The sequence below is a fragment of the Orbicella franksi genome, chromosome 11 (genome assembly GCF_964199315.1).
Source record: "Orbicella franksi chromosome 11, jaOrbFran1.1, whole genome shotgun sequence".
Taxonomy (NCBI): Eukaryota; Metazoa; Cnidaria; class Anthozoa; order Scleractinia; family Merulinidae; genus Orbicella; species Orbicella franksi.
This window is the reverse complement of record NC_138155.1, coordinates 22,637,609-22,659,079: the sequence shown is the minus strand read 5'-3', so window position 1 is coordinate 22,659,079 and position 21,471 is coordinate 22,637,609. Positions and strand designations below refer to the sequence as shown.

The 21,471-nt window shown below is 38.4% G+C and overlaps 1 protein-coding gene across 2 annotated transcripts; it reads left to right on the top strand.

The window, feature by feature from the left end:
• The first annotated feature begins 466 nt into the window (after positions 1 to 466).
• LOC145502851 (uncharacterized) lies at positions 467 to 17,007 on the top strand. 2 transcript variants are annotated; one of them, XM_081482249.1, is made up of 9 exons: positions 467 to 2,076; positions 7,488 to 7,696; positions 8,383 to 8,503; positions 9,432 to 9,523; positions 11,140 to 11,338; positions 12,115 to 12,243; positions 13,020 to 13,495; positions 13,826 to 14,372; positions 14,750 to 17,007. In XM_081482249.1, exons 1-9 carry the CDS (start codon positions 1,755 to 1,757, stop codon positions 14,770 to 14,772), a joined length of 2,118 nt encoding a protein of 705 aa, XP_081338375.1. In that variant the 5' UTR covers positions 467 to 1,754; the 3' UTR covers positions 14,773 to 17,007. The 2 variants fall into 2 exon arrangements, with proteins under 2 accessions (XP_081338375.1, XP_081338376.1); XM_081482250.1 differs by having other exon boundaries at positions 468 to 2,076; positions 9,444 to 9,523.
• The last annotated feature ends 4,464 nt before the right edge of the window (positions 17,008 to 21,471 follow it).

The following is a 21,471-nucleotide window of genomic DNA, read 5'->3' as shown; positions in this document are numbered from 1 at the left end:
ACACAAACATAGAGAACTACTCGCGCGAGTTTCTCGCGCACTCATTTTACACGAAAATCGAACTTTTAATCAACAGCGTTCTTCCACTTGGATAGAACCACTTGGATAGGACCCGCTAAAATTGGTAGAATTGTTAACTTTCACTGTTCACCATGTTTACAGACATGGTTTCTTTTAGAGGCCACTGAGCATATAATTATTATATGTTAGCCTTATGTTTGTCTGCCGGGCCTAGCCTCCCTAGCAAACTGAATCAAATAGCCGTTTTGTACTTTGCTTTTACTGATCACCAAATTAAATGAATTAGGCTTCCGGATATCATATGCAATATGCAGTGTTGTTAGTCTTATTCTCAATCGTTTTAATGTCGTTCGCTCTCAGTTTCTCACGGCTTTCTCATCGTATAAAAAATAACTCAGAGGTGCTCTGTTGCTTTTCAGGGCGTAATAGTGACAGAAGTTGTTTGGACTATCCGAAAAGGGAACGCTTTTTTTTTTAGGTTCGAACTATTAAAAACGGTAAATAAGAATTTCGCTAGCCTAAGTTACTGGAGCGGAGAAACTTAGCTAAGGTCAGTTATAATATATCTTGAATCGTCTGCCTTTGTTTCTCAGTCATATGAAAGGGGTACCATTTTCTATGGAAGGTATATATCTGAAAGGGTTACCTTTCTGTGAAAATGGTTGATTTACAACGAAAAGGCTTTGCACGCGCCCCCTTAGAGCGGAAAATTCCCCGTATAAACCCCACGGGGCTAGTCACGGCTGCCGATACCTCTGTTTGTTTGTTTGTTTGTTTCAGTTTGTAAGGAAGTAAGTAAAGTAGTAAGTACTTTATTTAGACACATTTCACCAGTGAGCCTGCTCGTTTAAATGTGAACGTGTATGCTAAAATTAAAATGCAAAATTTTAGTCTGTTATCTATTCAATAACATATTGTTTGTTTTTTGATTCTCTTCTTTTGTCTCCCTCAGTCTTTGAATCTTTCAGTGACGCCCACCGCTTCATAAAGATTATCTCTTGTGATGATCATTTTCAACTCTCTCTACGCCCTTTTTCCGGGTGCAGAAAACCGGTAACCGAAGGTGTAAAAACAGCAACATCGCCGATCCTCTAGTATAGCCTTCTATAAATAATTTTGTAGCCGTTATTAGGGTCGTAACACAACGCTTCTCCCCAACAGTACTACAAGGCGTCTGCGTGGGGGGCTAATCCTCCGCAGGCCACTGATAGAATTAAAAATATCCTGCCTTCCGGCATTTAAGCCCTCCACGGTGCAGTCTTTTTCTTGTAGACTCGCCACGCCCTCGACAGCGCCAAGAGAGCTAAAAGAATATACCACAGCCAGACCGAAAAGGAACCCACCAATGAATTATGTTCTAAACACTGCATTTCCTAGTTCACACGTTGTACAAAACACTACTTAGAACGATTTCTCATTCGCTCGGTACTTGAGCATGAGGTACTTAACGGTAATTTGAAACTAACCGCGGTAGCACAAAGGACGTACAGAGGGGATCCCTGCTAAGTAGGAAATGCGTCACGCGTTGAAAAAGCCTTATATGAGCAAAATGGCGGACGAGGAGCTATGCCGGTCGGACAACTCACGTTGTGGTTTGGGCGTTAAAGTGCAAGATGTCACTTGGTTTCCTGAAGACATTGTTCCCATAGAAAGAGAATTACCAAAACGCTTATTTTTAACTACGAGACAGAAAGAACTAAGGAAGTTTGGCGAAGCTTTGTTGAAATTCCGAAATGGGTTGGAACTTTCTTGCCTCGCTTGTCAAATACTGGAACATCTTTTCTGTAGTTTTTGTGGCAGTTCACGGATCATCACCGAAAGTTTTAAGTGTAACACGTTCAAGGGACAAAGGAGATTCTTTCGAGGTGAACGTGGAGTCTTTTAGTTGCGCGACATCATGTGAACAGTATGGCGCCGTTTCTCGTGGAGTAAATGGCGGCGCGGGTAGTGGTTGTTCTTGCCATTGCGCCAACAAAACAAAACCTACTTTTTACAGAACGCACTCCGGACAGCATGGCTGTGTCAAAGACAGAGATGTTTTGACGGATACACGGGGTAAGACAATATAGGTTTTGTTTCTAAGTGGTTTAAACAATGAAGGCTGAAATTTAAATTTATTACAGTTCAAAAACTAGTGAAGCGTCCATCCTTAGTTCCTGTGCAGTTAACCGAGTGAAATCATTATTCGTGAAAATCAAACTGAGGTCATAATCAAACAATTGAATTATAACTTGTTTTGATTTGAATGACCCAGCCATCTAATGCAGACAAAAACCAACAGCAACAAATGTTTTGCTGTACTTTGTTACTGCACAAACGTAGAGTTTCTGCTCACTTGATGAAGCCATGGTGAAACTCATGCAACTTCCATTACAAGGGGCTGGGCCAGGTACATGTAGCAACTCTGCTATTGAGCTGGAAAATTGACTAAAAAAATTACTCAAAAACTAGAAAATCAGAGAATTGCAAATCATTGGCAAATTTGTCAGAAATGTGCAGACTGACTCCGAACCAAAAATGCTTATTGTAATTTATCACACCTCACTCCTCCAACCCCAGTGATACATTAAGAATATTGTTTTAGAATACATGCTGTAAGAAAAATAACCCTGGAAGACTACCATAACTTTTCATGCACTGGGATTTAATTAAGGGCTGGGCACCGAGCAATTTGACTGGCCATGAGGTCAATTTTGCCCAGCTGGTTTGATGTCCAACTAGTGAAAAGTTTTTCTTATAATGAAGTGTGGTTCAATAGTTTTGCCTGCCTGTGAAACACGTGTGTCAGTTGTAGATGAATTATGACTGCTTCTCTAACTCATTAATAATTCTTTAAGTTGAAAGAAAGAAAATCACAACTGTGAAGAAGGTTTGGATACCCGGTCTTAATTAGCATAGAGTTTGACATTTTTACTTCTCTGTTTACTCCTTAGTTTTTGTTTTGATTGACAAGATGTATCAAACCCTCGAGACAGTGTTTCATCAGCTATCCAAACGCCTCGAATTTCGTCAAATATACTCTGCTGCGCATCGTATTTTCAACTCTCTTCTTGGTGTTTGAATATCCCGAGGAAACACTGTCTCTTGTGTTTGATTTGTTATATGAAAGAGAATATATACATTGTTATTTCTTTTTTCCCTTTGGTGAAATATCTAGAAATATCTGTACACCTATTTGAGCTTCTTTATCAGGCGGCAGTTGGAACACACTGTATGACCCAGGCTAGCACCCCAACTCAAACTACTCAGTCCACATTCGAGCCTGCTAGACTGGCGTAAGACAAGTGATAGAGAGAGGGGAGGGGGGGTCCTCTACCTCTTCACTGTTTATGCCTCAATGTTAGTGATTACTTGTAGGCTAGCAACCCCTGACTTTTCAAAAATTATGAATTTAGACAACTTCAAGAAACGGCACGCTGTCTGCACGCCATACTTTAATCCTTTTAGCAACGCAGCTTTCCCCTTTGTGATGTGTGTGAGCTATTGATGTTTTGATGGCATGAGCAAGATACAATCAAGTAATAATTATTGATTATTAGTCTGCAGAACAGGTGGATTAGTGGGCTAGCATGATACATGAGTGTGGGTGTAAAGTGAAGGAACAGGCACGAAGCGCCTCTGTGCGAATAAAAAATAAATCTGTCTGTAGTCACACCATTGTAAAGGCTCTTCCAACCGTTGCCTGGCAAACAGTTTTTGCTGATTGGTTGCTTTAAGCTACGTGATGTCAGATGTGAGAAAAAAACAAAAAACAAAATGGCAGCCTTGAGTAGAGAAGATGCATTTGCTTCTGCTCTGAATTTTTTTCCACTTTTTGATTTTTTAAAGGACAAACAGAAGGATTGAATCAAAGCGTTATTAGAGAAGAAAGTGTGCTACTGACTGGTTTGATTTATCAGCTTTTTCCGAAGATTCAAGTGTTGGTTAACATTGGCAAAAGGTGCCATGTTTTGCCATCAGTGCATTAAGAGCAATCACAAAAGAACAGGTTCTTGAACTTAACCAGTTGGGGATTGCAACTGTGACAATTGAAGGGGTGAGTGCAAAACCATGCTAAGTGACGATTTGGGTGAAAAAAAATTTTTCGCGAAAGGGCTTGAATTTTTGCATGTGGTCTTCAATGTAATAGAAAAACGCGGCCCTGTATTTTTGTCGCTGGTTTTTGCTTCGTTTTCGAGTTATAACGTATGCAAAAATACTTGGCTTTTCCTAGCCATGTCTTTAGGAGTTTATTTGTTGAACAGCAAACAGGCAGACTGTTTATAGTGTATGAAGTCAAAATCAAATCTCACAGCATATATAGAGCAGAAATCTGGGAACAGATTGTTTACGTCGGGTATTGTGACGTGAGCACAACACGTGAATCGATCGAGAGTCAAACGAAATTCATCGAACAAAAAAGAGATGTGCTGCATTAGAGCTCTGTCAACTAATATCTTAAGCATTGTTTTAAAGTACCTTGTGTGCCTGCCTGGTGGTTGAGAGACATCATAAAGTCTCGATAAACCCGTAAGTCATCAGCACGTTTTAAAGAATCAAAATGTGTTCTGAAACTTCGAAGGCAGCTGATATACCGTAATTGTGTTATCGGCGTTCGAAGTCAGATCGAGCCAGGCAGCAAAGTCCAAGAGCAGTTCTTGCCCCCAAAAAATACCCTCTGGTGAGTCGTGGCCCATTTGCCAAGTGTTGCTAGCGTCAAAGTTTGGAAAGCGAGAACTGGTTTTAGACTTATAAAATTTGTCTTGTATCGACCGCCATGTTTTCCCGCGCACGAGGTGTAAAGACCCTTCCTGGCATGCATTGCGATCACGTTCTGTGGACGTTTCTCGAACTGGTAACTAGATTGTTTAAACATAAGAATGGCCAACAAGTAGCGATCGATTGTAACATAGATCTGTGATCCAGGTTGCGTTGATTTTATTTCAAATCGGCATGATTTGTAGTGTTTTGAGCTTCTGGGATCAGCGGACATGCAGATGTATGGAGACCCGTACGTTGCGGAGAAGGGTTAATCTGTTAATCTGTCAGCCCTATTTATAGCGCGTTTTCACATGAAATCAACATCATTGAGCTTATAAGTTGCGCGAAATTACCATTTTGCTGTTTTCTAAGTGAAACTAGCATCCTTGCCGTCAAGCGTTAACGTGAAATCAACATTTTAACCTATTTAGACCTGAAATTAACATCATTGAGCTTATGTGCTGCGTGAAATTGACATTTTGCAGGTTTCTAAGTGAAACCAACATCCTTGCCGTCACGCGTTAACGTGAAATCAACATTTTAACCTATTTAGACCTGAAATCAACATCATTGAGCGTATGCACTGCGTGACATTGACATTTTGCTGGTTTCTAAGTGAAACCAACATCCTTTCCGTCACGCGTTAACATGAAATCAACATTTTAACCTATTTAGACCTGAAATCAACATCATTGAGCTTATGCGCTGCATGAAATTGACATTTTGTTGGTTTCGAAGTGAAATCAACCTCCTTGCCGTCACGCGTTAACGTCAAATCAATATTTTAACCTATTTAGACCTGAAATCAACATCATTGAGCTTATGCGTTGCGTGAAATTGACATTTTGCTCGTTTCTAAGAGAAATCAACCTCCTTGCTGTCACGCGTTAACGTGAAATCAACATTTAAACCTTTTTTGACCTAAAATCAACATTTTTGAGCTTATACGTTGCGTGAAATTCACATTTTGCTGCTTTCTAAGTGAAATCAAAGTCCTTGCGGACGCGGCTTGCCGATCCTTTGTTATGATAAACCGAGGCGAGACTTCGACTTATAACAAAGGCTTGGCTTGGCTATTATAACAAAGGATCGGCTCTGTTTATCATAACAAAGGCCCGGCTTCGTTTATTTGAAGACCTTGGCGGGAAAAGGGCGCTAGGTATTTTAATCAAAAGTGAACTTTGTCGAAAATGCTCCAAATTTCGCATGCAGTTTTGTTTAGGTATGTTTAACAATGTCCCGTATTTTTTCCGCTAAGCCTCGCTTCGTTTTTGAGATATTGCGTATGCAGAAAAACCACTCGGTTTTCCTAGCGGCGTCTTTATAAACGAAGCAAACACCAGCGACAAAAATACAGGACCACGTTTTTCTATTACATTGAAGACCACATGCAAGAATTCAAGCCCTTTCGCGAAATTTTTTTTTTCACCCAAATCGTCACTTAGCATGGTTTTGCACTCACCCCTTCAATTAGCAAGAGTCCAGAGATTGATTATAAGCTTCTAGAAGGGAAACACATGGTAGTGTTTGTGATACATAGTCATAGCTCATTTCGCGGCACTCACTATTAGTTGAGATATTTTTTTTCACGCCAATGAATTGAATCGTTTTGTGATTAGTTCTTCTCAATCTTTCCATGTCAATCATTTCAAGGGGGCAGCAGAACACAAACTGGTGTGACTACAGGTGGAATTTTATTGCCTTGCGCTTGTTTTTGCATTTCGCGCATGCTCGGGTGTTGTGCATTCCTGCTAATCCACCTGTTGTGCAGGCTATCATGTAATTTATGGTTTATTATTCAAATAAACTCTTCCTTTCTTTTTCCCACAGTACATTTATTATCTAACAGAAATAGAGTTACAACGTGTTCTCCATGTTTATGAAATTATACGAACTATAAAAACTTTGGAAGAGCTCCAAAAAACTGTGAAAACACTCTCCTGTGAGTTAATTTATTGTTCCCATAGCATTTTTAATTTTTTTAGACTTGCACTCATGTTGGATCTATTTACTACACCTTTTAATAACATGTGGTCTCTAAAAATAATTCAAAGCTCAACAGACAAAAAGTGTCTGAGAAGAGGATTTAGCTTCTAAATTGAGATTTACACGTATACTAAAACAATTAAATTTCTTGCTCTCAATTTCAATACATGATAGTAGACTCATGCTGTGCCCTCACCAACTATCAGCCAATATAAATTGAGAGCGAATAATCTAAATTCAAAGCTTAACCAACAGTTGCATTTTTCGCTACCATCAATCAAATGTTCGGCGGCGGCTCCCAGCTTCCAACTACTGCTGAGCACTGTTTGGTTGTCTGAACTATGCTCAACAATTTGATTACCACGCACTCGACAGTAGTTGGCTGATAGTTGGTGAGGGCACAGCATGAGTCTACTACATGTATCATGTATTGAAATTGAGAGCAAGAAATTTAATTGTTTTAGTATACATGTAAATCTCAATTTAGAAGCTAAATCCTCTTCTCAGACACTATCGAAAAATGCAAAGAAGCTGCTGCCATTTTGTTAACAACCTTACACTGTTAGGCCACTCACTATCTACAGTACAACTGAATAGATAGTGAGTAGCATACCATAACTAATAAGAAAACAGCATTCGTGATAGAAAGCTAGTAGATTCATACTGAAACTCAATAGAAACAAGGAAAATGTTTCTTATTTCTTAATTACCATCTGACTGCTTACTATCTTGCTACTCAGGAAATATCTGTGACTTCTACACTAGCAGTGCCCAGCAACTGCAGGTTCTCAATCTTCATGTGAAAGGAAATTCAAAATTGAAACCAGATGGCTTCTGTGATGAAGTGCAAATTTCCAGTTGGAAATTTTATTTCAATACATCATGGACGTTCTCTAAATCTGACATCTTTTATGCCAAGTCCTACAACGAAGGGATAACATTCTTATTTGTAAGTAGATGTGCTAAATAATAACACAGTTTGATTTAAGCATTGATAGTGATGATGATGATGATGATAATGATGATGTGTCTGTAAATACACCAAATTAGTACAAAGTACTAATATTATTAGATGTTTTTGATTTACTGATAATTTACTGATAATTGTTTTTATTGTTCAGTTCCAGAAAATATCCATACTCCCCCCATAGAAGGGATTGGAATTTCCTGGGGGGTGGGGGGCTCTGTAAGACCAAAAAATTTAAAGAAATGTATGAAGCTCAAACAGAATTTCCAGAGGGGTGGGGGGACTTAAAAAAAATTCCCTTCCATGGGGAAGGTATTGATATTTTTTGGAACTACACATTAAGAGAAAAAATTGAAAATAGCCCAAAGCAAATGCTTGTGCAGATTGGTTTAAAAAAATAATTGGGTTTCTCTTACTTAATAGAAACATGTAGAACTACTAGCATGAACTATTGAGGTAATGATGGTGCAAACAAAGAGAATTTATATTTTGATGATCAAAGTAAACTTTTTTTTTGTCTCGGAATTTTCTAAATGAAATAGAAAACATGTTCCCTGTGTTTCTATTGAGTTGTATAAACACTCTTGGAAGTTGGGTAATCTATACGTGTGCCTAGTTATGTTTGGGATAAATATGTTTAGAGCATCTTCCTCTTAATTTTGTTCCAGTGGGAGGATCAGATGGATTCATTTTATGAAGGACTCCTTATAAAAGTTATCATTCGCTGCACTTATCATGGAAAAACAGATGATCGTTGCCTCATGCTGAAGGCTCAAGGAACACATCGATGTAAGTTTCATGTTTAAAATTAAATTTATTGTTGTTGTTGTTGTTGTTGTTGTTTTGAATTTTGTTTTTGTTACAACATACCTGCACACCAAGAATATCTTATAGTGTAGACCACAAAAAAGTTGTTGTTTGCAGCGTGTATACATACCGTACATGTACTTATAAGATTTTCACATTTTCTAGCTAGATGTCCTCTGATTTCCTAATAGGAATTACATACAAATTCATTCCAACAGGCCTGGGAATGTGACAATGTCTGGTTTCATAATTTGTATATTATACATAAGAGCTGAACCTTTCCTTACCAAAACCACCTATAATATTAACTAAAGACACCTGTAAATTTCAGACAGCTCACTTGCTCTCAGACATGGCAGGAAAAAAAAAAATTGAAATCCAGTTGCCTAGTGGGCCAGTATATTTTGGTTTCCAGTTGCCCCCACTAAAATATTCCTTGCCCAATAGATGTGTTTAATTGACTTGTCAACTAACAAGACTACAGGGGCTAATTTCACTTGCCCACTGGACCACCAAACTTCCATTTTCACTTGCCCAAGAGCAAAATTTACTTGCCCTGGGCAATCAAACCTGGGTTTTTTTCCTGCCCTGCAGAGAAACCAGAACTGTTATAATAAATTTTCTCTACACAGTGTACATGACTGTACCTTCATAATACAGAGACCTCCGTAATACTGACACTCAGTTCTGGCCCTTTGCTGTCCGTATTAAAGAGGTTCCACTGTACTACCATATTTCAGAACAATTAAATAAATGAATACAACTTACTGTTACCAGCTCTTTCTGTTTTGTGTTTATTACTTAACAGTAGTATTGAAAAACACAATTTATTGTAATGTGTAATTTACTGCAAGCTGTAGCTTATAGTTTTTCTTCTTATTAATTTATTGTTGATTCAATTTTTTACCAGATTCAGATTCAGATTTTGTGATTCAAAATGATATGCCAAGCAAGCCTCCCTCTTCAGTTTCAGTTCCAACAGAGAAAAACAAGAACGTCCAGGTAAGATTTGACATACAATGTGCATGACTGTAGATATCATTTTACTGTATACATTTTTGTTTTCATGCTAGAAACATTACTACACCTACACATACAGTTGTACCTGTATAAGCTCATATGGGTAAATATTCAGATTAGTACTTGTAAATTATTAATGTATACCATAGAATTTTAAGTCCCCATTACTTTCAGATTTAGCTGGCAAAAGGGGTTTTGGATAGCCATTACTTTCTGATGTTGAAAGAAACGTTTGTACAGTAATTCACAGTCATTTCAGACAAACTTGATGTGTTACATGGAACTTAAACAGTTCCATTTATGTATGTTACTGACTACATGTACCCATATAAACAAAGCAAACCGTAAAAACAGAAAAGGCGCCAAATGTTGGTACTGTAGGGTGAAAGTATAATGGTCACATTACAGTATATTGCAATGCAACTAGTTACACTGTACCATTTGACACTACCAGACAAATACAGCTTATAACACATAGTTTCAAGAAACATTCAGTTAAGTTTGAAATAAAATTGCAAATAACTCTCCAAGTTATTCAGTCCTGCACACAGTCAGACTGTTCCATCTGCATTGAGATCAGAGTTTCTATTTAGAGACTTCTTCAAAGGGCCACCAATTTCAGGTGGGCCATTACTTTTGGGGTTTAATTAACGTAGGTAAAAAATTAACGTCACTTTTGGGAAGCATATCTTTTCAGGGAGTTGTTACTTTCAGATTTGTATGGTATGTTGTATAAAGTACATGTACAGTACATGTATCAGCCTTCTTAACTGTTAATGGGAAATTATATGGATTCCAATTGATGACGTCCAGGGAATGTGACTGTCTGTGGTTTTCATTTCCTGTCTTGAGTTAATACCCAAACATACATTACATGTAGTTCATTTACAGAAAAACCCTGGCATCCTGTTTTCATGCGATTCAAGTTGTACTGAAATACATTATTAGCAACTTAAATGTTTGTCTAATGATCACTCTCTTACATGTACATGTACAGCGTATCTGAAAACCCCTTTTTGGCTGATCATTTAAGTATAACCAACTGTTGTCCTTGACTTGCGTGTACTTTGTTTAACAATTTGCATCTACTAGAGGCAATAGTATGAATGCAAATACACTGTAGTTAAGGGTTTTACACTATTACGAGTAATACATGTGTACATGTATTACTCGTATTAGAAAAATTGAAAGAATTTAAAAGAATTTTCAAATTTATATCATGAGTACTGTAATGGTAAATCCTTGCTTGCTTGGTCTTTCATACAGTTGCTCATTTATTGTATGACTGCAAAACTTGCGAAAACCCACGTGTTAATTTGATCTGCACTGCAAATTAAAAATTGGCCTGCTCTCTGCCAATCGCAATGAAGCAATTTTCTCCATCACATAATAAACCCAATAATATGGCCACTCAAAAATTATGGGGAGGTTACCGAATTGTCAGAACCAAATTAAAATTACATGTAATAAAATGAAAGTGTGTTCAGATACATTTAAATGCATCTGTTTATTGCATTACATTGGACAAAGGTCAGTTAGGTGTCAGAATTATTTAATTCTACAATTTACTTAAATGTACATCCTTTTATGCTCTCCAGAAATCATCAGTTGCACTGGTAGAATCCACAAAATTTAATGCCGATCCTGTGCCAACTGGCGATTACTCCCAAGCTAATGACAAGCAGATCTGGATTGCAGTGTCTTTGGGTCTGGCTGGTGTTATTCTTATTGTCATCATTGTAATCACTGTATTCCTTGTGTTGAAATGCCGCAGGAATTGCAAACAGAAAAGGAGAGGTACTAATAGCTGCAACAATTATAAGTCAGTTAATAAAATCGTTTTGATTTTACCAACAATCTAGACAATGAGTGGCACCTCTATTTTCTTACTGTAGCTTGATGAGTGTGACTTGAAACAAAGTGCAAGAGGAAAAACAGCTGCACTAGGGGAAAGCTGCTTGTGCTCTACTACCATCAGGCCTTCCTAAATGAAAATAAATGCTTCACAAACAATAAACTATTCCTACACTGTACTCTCTAATCTTTGGTTTGGGTCCATTGTGCCTTCTGTGAGACACTTGTTACATTTTTATCCAAGCTGTCTTGTAATTTTATTGACCAATTCCACATGTTCTCAAACCCGGGTAGATAGGTGACTTAGGTCACTGGGGCAAACTGAAAGTGCAGACTCCTTATTATGAGGAAAAAGGGGTTTGAAAAATTTAAATTATGTGAGGAGGTCTCCTTCCCAGTTTCTAAATCTTGCATCCAAATAGACTTCAAAGTTTTAGAGTGGGAACCTCTACTACTGGCCACCTGTCTACAACATCCACCTCTACATGTATGTATGACAGAGTATTATATGGAAGCCTGCACCTCGGAAATTATTTTAATTTATGATAATTAGATTTAATAATATGCACCAGGCAGGAACTTTTGTCCCAGTCCTGGGCTGATCACAATTTAACGGTCACCTCTCTTCATTAGCCAGTTTGTTCTGCTCCAGAGCAACTGTTGTAAAGAGGCACAATGTTATCTCAGTGAGGGTATTGAACAGTCTTGTAATGTTACAGGCTCGACTCATCACCATCCTACTGAACAGCCAGCCACGCCGGCAGCGTGTTCTTCCCTGCATGACTATGAGTATGTTCACTATCCATGCCTTGTTGATGGTGTTAGGACACGACCTGTCACACCAAAGGGTGAGCTATACAAAAAATAATATGTTAAAAGGAGTATAAGTCGGCTACTACGCCCCTCCCAGACATATATTTTATGGAGGCCGTCATTACGTAAGTGAATGTACGAAACATCATATATTTTAACTGGAGGATTAAGATCTAAAGACTCGAGAGATCTTTTGCTGAAATACGTGCATACTTTGTCGTATAGCTCCCGTGTGGGGGCTCTTTGTCCATGTATGCCATGTATGCTATTGAAAATGCACTGCTTGAAACCTATTTTTTTTTTTTTCAGGCTCTATTTTTGTGGCTACTGTCAATTTTTAATACAAAGATCTCTCACGTTTTTGAAGCTCACACACATGTAATTTGACACTGCTTGCATCATGCAGAAATAGGCTATAACTGCTATCATTGAATACTGGTATTATTGCCTTAAACTACAATTGTGATAGGTTCTTTAACATTCTCTGACATTGTTTGTGTCAGTCACTAGCAAAATGTTGGTTTGATTAAAATGAATCAATTAATTTTGTATTGTAGACTTGTCACAATCCTTCAGGGGTTTCATTATGGGCCAAGCACGGGGAAAATTGACCTTTTGCCCGCCTGGTTTGACCCATCTTGAGGGACGTTTTTCTTATAAAGAAGTTCAGTCCTCCTGTGAAAACCAGTTGCTTCCTGAAAATGTTAATGAAACCCTACTTGTCCATTGTAGCAAAGTTGTAATGTATCTTGTAAATCAGCTCTTGGATGAGCCCCTTAAATGACACAAAAATATCTTTTCCCTTTTTCAGGTAATCCTATGTATGAAAGAGGAAAAGATAATAAACTTATCATCTGGACACCAGGTCACAGTGGAACCCTTACCAGACCCAACGACCAATCAGCAGACCCCACCGCACCACGTCTTCCTTACCAGCGGCTCCTGACACGAACGTCTTCCTCCTCGCCTGAGTGTAGTGGAGCAATAACGCCTGTCAGTCCCCTTGGAGTGCAGGAAGGCTTCCCCTATCAGAAACTGGTCAGGACGCTGCCATCCCTGAGGAGGGATCAACAGGGCTGTGTTCGTCCAGAAGAGTCGGCAGCAGTCAGTATGAGTTCTCCGGACGTGGAAGAAAGTTTACCTTATCAGAGGCTGTTTAGGTCGATGCCTTCCCTTCGGAGGGAGGAACAAGGGCCTGGTCATACAGAGGAATCGGCAGCAGGCTTGAATGGAGAGGAAGGCCCTACTAAGGCATATCAGTCTTTGTCCCTGCAAAGAAATCCACTGGTAAGACCGATATTGAACTATCCATTATTATGAAATGATAAGTAACACAAAAGAGTTCAAGCACACACAGTTGTACGCATTTACCTAAATCTATTGCTGACCAACAACATTTTTGACATCTTTTTCAGCTTTTTCTGATCAATGTTGTTCAATATAACCAAGAAAACGTTGTTGGTTAGGGTCTGGTCTGAAATAAGGTGTTATTAATTGGAGGTAGGGGAAGGGTTTCAAGAGGCGTGTCCCACAACCCTACCCATGTTTTACGAGAATACCTTCCGAGGGAAAATGTCAAGCTTGCAAAACGATAACATTCCGATTTTTCGTCCATAGTACTCTTTAAAAGAATGTGATGGATATGCGAAAGTTGACGCACCATCGCGGCCTGAGAGCATGGAATATGATTATGCCCGTGTTTCCGTGGAGCTCGATCCTGTAGAACTCAATAAACTCTTCCGTGGCTTGCAAAATGAGTCACAAGAAATGCCACGAGCTTCTTTGGAAATTTCTATTGGCGATCTCGACAACACAGCTTCAACCCCGAATACTGATCATAAGCGGAGTTCTGGGGGTAGCGAAAAGTGTTCTGTGTCTTCATGTAGTGGTGGTTATGAAAGTTGTTTGTGTAAGGACATCACGAAAAGAAACAGCTCGAAGGGTGCGGATGAGGACGTTGAAGGTGTGAAACCAAAGGATATTCGATACGTGACTTCATATGAGGATTTATCAGGGGGTTGTCGCGTAGATCCCGAGGAATATATTGAAATGGGAAAGAGGAGAAGTACACTGATTGCCGAGAGTCATGATTCAACTGATCATGAGGTCGAAGACAGTGGACACGAGTACTTTGTGCTTGAACGTGTGATTGAGTTCAGTGAAGGTAATTTTTGATATGCAATTTTCCAGCTTCTGATTCTGAATTTTAACTTTCTTCTTTTGTCCTTTGTCTTATCTGTTTTTCATTTCTTGTTATTTGACACTCTATTAACTTTACTCGCTCCTCAATTTATGTACAGCATCATTGTAAGCACGATGCTCTTAGCAAGCTTTACTAAGCTTTTCAAAAAGACTCCCGTTCCCCGTTCCTCGTTTTTCTTTTTCTGTTCCAGTCCTTCCTTGTCAGGTCTTCGTTTTCTGTTCCCCGTTTTGCGTTTTGCGTTCTTAGTTTTCTGTTTTCTGTGTTCTGTTTCCTATTTTCCGCTTCCTGTTTCTCGCCTTTTTTTGTTTATATTATTAATTTTCTTCCTTTTTTTACAGGTGAAACTGTTGATGAGTCTTGAATAGTGTGAAATGTGGACGAGAAGTCTTGTGTGTCACTGATTTTTTCTGCAGCATGCTTAGGTGTTCTTTGTTTCCATCTGCTGCGCGATGTACAAAAAAAATATTTCCTGTGAAGGAAACAGTTTGAAGTTATGTTAAATGATCAACAATTTCAATGTGAAAAGAATGATATGTATGTACATATATTTACTATACACTTATTTTCCTGTAAACAAATTAACGATAGCCATGTTTGTTCCATGTTGTTTTGTATAGTTCAGAATTATTTATTTTAACGTTAACAGTTATTATTATTTTAATTTACTGTAAAATTTAAGATTGTTAGTATTCATTATTCGTAATGTATATTTTTTATTAACGATTTTCATATACCACCTGTACAGGGCTTATTTTAAGTGGCTACGACTTACATATGGTTTCCATTTTATAACATTATATTGTGATCAGACACTTGTTTATATAACGACTTTGAAGCTGCATTTGTGCTTTATTTGTAACGTCGAAAAACGTTCCACATTCAATGTGTTACTTTGGGTCTAAATTGTTTCAACACAACATCCATTCAAAATATATGTGCCCAAACATTTTTAGATCACTAAGTTTCTCTCGATGATGTAGACAAATTGTATGGATAGGCTATTTTTTAGTTTCTCATATGGGAATTGGTATTGATATAGAGTCGATGACTTGTGTATCGAGAGGGTTCATGTGCATTTCTCGTAGTAGCCTCTTCCAGGCGTTCAGATAGTTGTGGCGCAGCGCGAAAAATTGCGCCTCGAGAGTTTCGGATAGTGCTTTCGAATGACACCGTTTTTCAATTCGCAAAATCCACTTTAGTTGGCGTAAAAAACGTATTAATTATTACTACATTGTTCACTGCAACCCCATAAAATATATCAACAACATTGAATGTTCAGTTGTAAAGGCCTTTGGTGGTGGTGGTGGTGGTGGTGGGGGGGGGGGGGGGAAGGGGGTGTACTTTGTAAGTCTTTAGGTAGGGTGTGTCCCGGGGACACTGAAACCCTTACCCTATAGTAGATTATGATCAGCTTGATTTTGCAACCTTATACCAGGCTGAGCGCCAAAAGCCCCCTAACCTATCCCAGACTAGCTATTCATGCGGAAACCAATATCTTACAATGTCACTTCCGAGTTTCAAAACCTGGGTTAAAAAACCCTATTCCAGACTAAATTATTTATACACTGGCCACTTTCCCGGTAAATTGTACTCTATTCTAGACCAAAGCTGACTGATTTCTATACCCCATGCGAAACTCATGATCAACTTTCTGAAAACGGTACGCCTCACAGTGGAACATATCCATAAAGCCGGCTTATTTATGGGAGTCTCCCCCCGGGTGAAGGCCTCTCCGCCAAAGATTCCGTGCCCATTCTACACAATTCTAGAATAACACTTGGAAGAATACTTGGTATTGCACTTTTAGCACCGATATCGATGTATTCCGATGTGTTGATCGGCCAAAACGGGTGACACGACTTATTTTGTTTTTGGTGGGCGGAAAGCACTTAAAGGAAGAGTGCGTGACTGAGTGTTGTCCCCGAAGCGTTCAAACCCTGACCGTATTTTAAGACAAAATACATACTCTTTGTGGGGAGGAAACACCTTGCCATACTGATAAATGTGTGAACAAAAACGATTACTTTTCAAACTTATGGTTGAGGTGAGTTTGCGGGCAATGAAACGCGCAGTTACTATAAAGGTAAAAAAAAATTGGCCGGCATAGCGAGTTTCCAATGGTGTCTTTTGTTTTAGTTATTTTTTGAGGGTTCAGCACAATTACTTGAGCTTTATGGGCTTCAAGATGATCAGAAGAAAAAATTAAGGAGTGTTCCTTTTCCCAGGCCAATATTGAGGGAGCACGTCTTGTTATCATGTCTGTCTGTACAATGTCTGATTTTGTCCTGATCATCACGGAAATGATAATACTTTCAAAGGGTTAATTTTGTATCACAGATGAACATCGTGACTTCAAATTAGAAACATTCGTTCTGGGAATTTTTTATCTTTTTGTTCTAAAGCCTCATGACAGCAATATTTGTTTCAAACTATTTGTAACTTGCTGTCAATAACTTGAAGAGCAATCAAACAAATCATACATCGTAATGAATTCCTAGTGAACAGCTGCTTGTTCAATAACGATTTCGCAGATTAATATACTTTGTCGCAATAGACTGAATTTGGCTCAATTATTGGCTCACAATACCAATTTTATTTCCCCCCCCCCCCCCCCTCCCGCTTCAATTTTTTGGATTTTTTAAATTCCCATCTGAAACTTGGCAACTAATTTTTTATTGTATTGGCTTGCTTCTGTTAATGCGAGGAGGTACCGAGAATCTGTTTAAGGGTCGTTTATTTCTTGGACTACTATCTTGCACGATTAGCTTCGTCCATCTTCTACTACTTCTACTTCTACTTCTACTACTTGGCAAACAAATGCACACGCACTTAACTACCACATCGGTAGCTATGTTTGCGCCAAACGCGCAAACTGACCTTGGAAGATTAAACAGCCTTTTAGAATACTCACACGACTGTCAGAGGCTAATAACTACAAAGTTATTGAAACAAACAATAGAAACTATAGTTAAGAGAACAAGAAGCCCAAACAGGATCTTTCGTGGGAGATCCAGACCATGGCAAGAAGACGAACCCAAACACGAGTCTCGATGGGGTATTGTTCGAAGCTTAAGTACTCTCGATAAACTAAGAAAAACAACTTGAAGTCACAAGACTCTCTGTGTGGGCAGTCGGGCCCCAGAATCACAAGACTAACATTACAAAATGTGATCACGAACCAAAATTTTCAATCCTATAATAATTATTGAGCTTCGTAACAATTGCTCTCTCGTCGAGGAAAAAAAAAAGAGAGAAGCTTAAAGCTGTAAAAAGTTATCAAAATTATAGGGAATGCCTGAAAGCTCAAGACAATAGTAGCGTAAACGGGTAGGTTTTCGACGTTTGGGGTTGGTATAGAGTGAGAGATTTTGGAATATATATATAAAAAAAATTGTATTGAATGGTCTGCGTGCGCTTCACGGAAACTTAAAAGCCATTTTAATATCATATCGCAATAACACTTAGCGTTACAATTTACATACTACTGGTTCAAAAGTACGATACAATTAACTTCCTTTTTTCATCAACGAGGTCAATAAAAGCTAACAAAAAATAGCACTGTTAGGTTTATATATCGTTTTATTTTTTATATATGTGTTGAATTATAACATAATTTCAGAAAACAGCTGAATAAAACTGAATTTTGGGAGTGATAATTATAAAGTCCAAGTTAAAGATCAGGAAAAAAAATTACGACTTCCTTTTCTTTTTCGATTTTGTGAACCATGCAACTACATTTCCAGAGAGCTTACTATAAAATGTAAAGATAGTGGTGTAAGGGTGTCTTCGAGCTTGTTATTTCTTACCTGATAACTATGAAGTCTAAATTAAATGTAACAAAAAATAGCATTACGTGTCAGTTTGATCGTGGTACATGAAGTAATGGGCGTTTTTCATGCAACCAAAAATTCTAAACATTGTGAAATGGGGACAGATGAAAAAATCCGTGGAAATTGTTGACTGAATTTCCGAAAAGCGAACCATTCGACCAAAAATTCTGGAAATGCCGGGAGGAAAGCCCAATGCTGGAAATTTTAGGTAAGAAATTTCCGAAAATTTCCGTATACCTAGGCCTCGCAAGGTTTTCCTATTTTCCGCAAATGCCGGAAAAATGCTGTTCCATTCTTCCGGAAAATGAAAACCGGAATTTTTGGTCGAGTGGAAAACGACCAATATTTCCATAAAGCAACGATAAAATAACAAGATATTGGTTTAAGGGTTTTTTCGCATTAGTTATTACGTGAGATTAAATAATTATTACAGGGGCTACGTCACTGGTTTGCGCATCTTGAAAACATATAGCCTAAATTTTTCAAGTTTCTCGTTTGTAATCCGTGTTAATCTACTCCATGCATCCTTAACCATCCTTGTTCCTTGACGGCTTATTATTTTCTCTTTAGTGTGTTTTTTATCTTAGTAAACTACTATTTTTGCCTCGATGTAAACGTAATTTTGTATGTAGCCAAAATAACTCAAAATACCGCGACTGAGCTCCTTGAAGTCTAAATTTAGTATAACAAAAAAATAACAGGAAGTATTAGCTTCGTTGTTGAAAAGCTTGAAGTAATATTTCCAGCAAGCAACCGTATGAAATAACAAGATGTTACTTTGAAAGGTTGTTTCACTTTTCACTGTTTATTAAAAAAACAAGTATTAAGGTATCATGGTAGGTGGATTTTTACTTAAAATGCGAAAAATCTTTTTTTGGCTGTTCAAATTGAGAAGACTGAGATAAATATTTTGCAAAAAGAATGGGGGAAAGGGCTTTTTTCTTTTTAAGGTAAAGAAAAAAAAACTATTTTTGAATATTATTAACCTCTTACAGCGCGTTGACACCTCTAATTAAAATTCACCGCCAGTTGTCACAAGTAACGCGAATTGCGATGTGATATTTCAGTTGTGCACGCGAACTGTTCTTGATCTGGTTGTTTCAGCGCAAGTTGGCTTTCGTTCTTCTCAAATTTTCTTTATGTCAGGACGAAAAATTCTTGCCCGTTTTCGTCTTCGAAGAGGCCGAAGAGGCGAAAATCTGGTGGAACCCACAGGTTCAGCGTCGAACAAGATCTTTGGCTCTGAGCGACCGTGGGTCGCACTGTAACCAAGAAGAATGGTTGAAGGAACTCGAGGACACTAGTCCCGCCAATGTAGCTAAAGGACAAAATACAACAAGTGCTAGTCGCACGAAATTGTTGTAGAACGGACGCGATTCCGAAACTCCCACAAAGAGAGAGTCAAGCGCAGATGTAGATGTTGACAATGTAGAACTCGAGATTTCCTCTTTTTCATGCTTTTTGGCTTCGCGAGGCATGGTTTCAAAAAATGTCTGGAGAACGAAGGAGCCTAAACTTAAGCAACATGATACCAATGCCGCCGACGAAATCCTTTAAGTAAAAGATCACGGCAGTTTAACTTGTAGTTTGTCCCTTCTCGGACGACTTCACTGCGACGCGGGTTTCCGCTCCAGAATATTAGTCGTCTGTTTATTTCAAGTTGTCATAGCCCATTGTTGTGGTAAACTGACCCATGCCGACATCTGTCAGTGCGGAGAGGATTTTTAACACCTATTCATACAAATCTCATGAAAGGTTTTTCGTGTTTATCTCGATGAAATAAAGCTGCATATAAGGATGAACATTTTTAGTTCGTTTACGCGCGTCTTCCGATGGAATTGGCTGAAAATCGGCAGGTATGTTCTAGGATACCTCCTTCGAAAAACCGTGTCGGGCTTTGTTTAATTTCGCTTCCGTTTCAAAGTTATGGCCTCTTTTGTAGAAGGAAACGTCCGGGGGAAACGTCCGCATTAAAGATATCAAAGTTTAGGAGGGTGTAGAAAAAAAAAACCAAACCACATCTGGAAAATCGCAGACACGATTTTTGAGGGTGATGTGTGAGAAAACATTTCCGATGTAAATCGCGCCGCTCCGATAATTCACGCGAGGAAGCGAACCAGTTTAAGCGAAGCAGTGTTTCTGGGTATTTCTTTTAATATCACTGCGACAATAACTTTTTAGAAAATTTCAAAGATTTGATTGTATTCTATAACTATTCAGCTTTCAGAAAATGTACAGGTTGATGGGGTTTTCTTTCAAAGTGCCAGCGTAAGAGCGCGATTTCCAAACACTGTCAATCCACCTACCATGATACCTTAAGTCTTTGCCGGGAACACATACAAGCCTGGGGAGTATTGATTTTACTGTATACTGCTCGTGTATTTTTATTTTGTCAACTCTAAACTGAAATATTCAATCCTTGATTACCTTCTTACTCATGTTCTTGCATTGGGGGGGAGGGGGGAGGGGGGAGCGCTCTGTCTCAACGTGCATACCAAATGATCGTTGTTGTAAATTTAGCTTGAAGAAAATGAGTGTAATATTATAACAGTCATGTACAAGTTGTGATATCTTTAATTTAGCCTCCTGCATAGGAAAACTACACATTGCAATACAAAGGTGAAGTACACGTATCGCCGATATAATCTAAACCACATTTATGTGAATTTTTTATTTGTGAGTTCAGCATGGATTGACTGAAGTAACTTTAACCATACGAGTATATAGGTTTATGTGTATCAATAAAGAATGTATTTTGACAAAAAAAAAAAAAAACCATACGAGTGTCTTTCTCTATTAAACGCGTGCTAAGAAAAGGAATTCAGTTCCTTGAGAAAACACCTTTTCTTTTGCATGACATTCACTGTGGTTCATAGCTAGTGCCTTGTAAGATGTCGATAGCCCACCAAGCTAAATGCACCAAACATGTTCAATCCTTGATTACGTTCTTACTCGTGTTCTTGATGTGGGCTTCTGCCCCAACGCGCATACTGAATCATCGTTCTTGTAATAGCTTGAAGAAAATACGTGTAATATAGCTAAGGTCATGTACAAGTCGTGATATGGTTAATTCAGCCACGTGCTGAGACAATTACACATGCAAAACTTAGCCGGGAAACATCGTGGATAAAATCTAAATATTGCATTTATATAAATATGTGAAATCTTTATTTATGAGTTCAGAATGTCGGCAAACTTACACCATGAGTGCATTTTGTTATTGAAGGCAT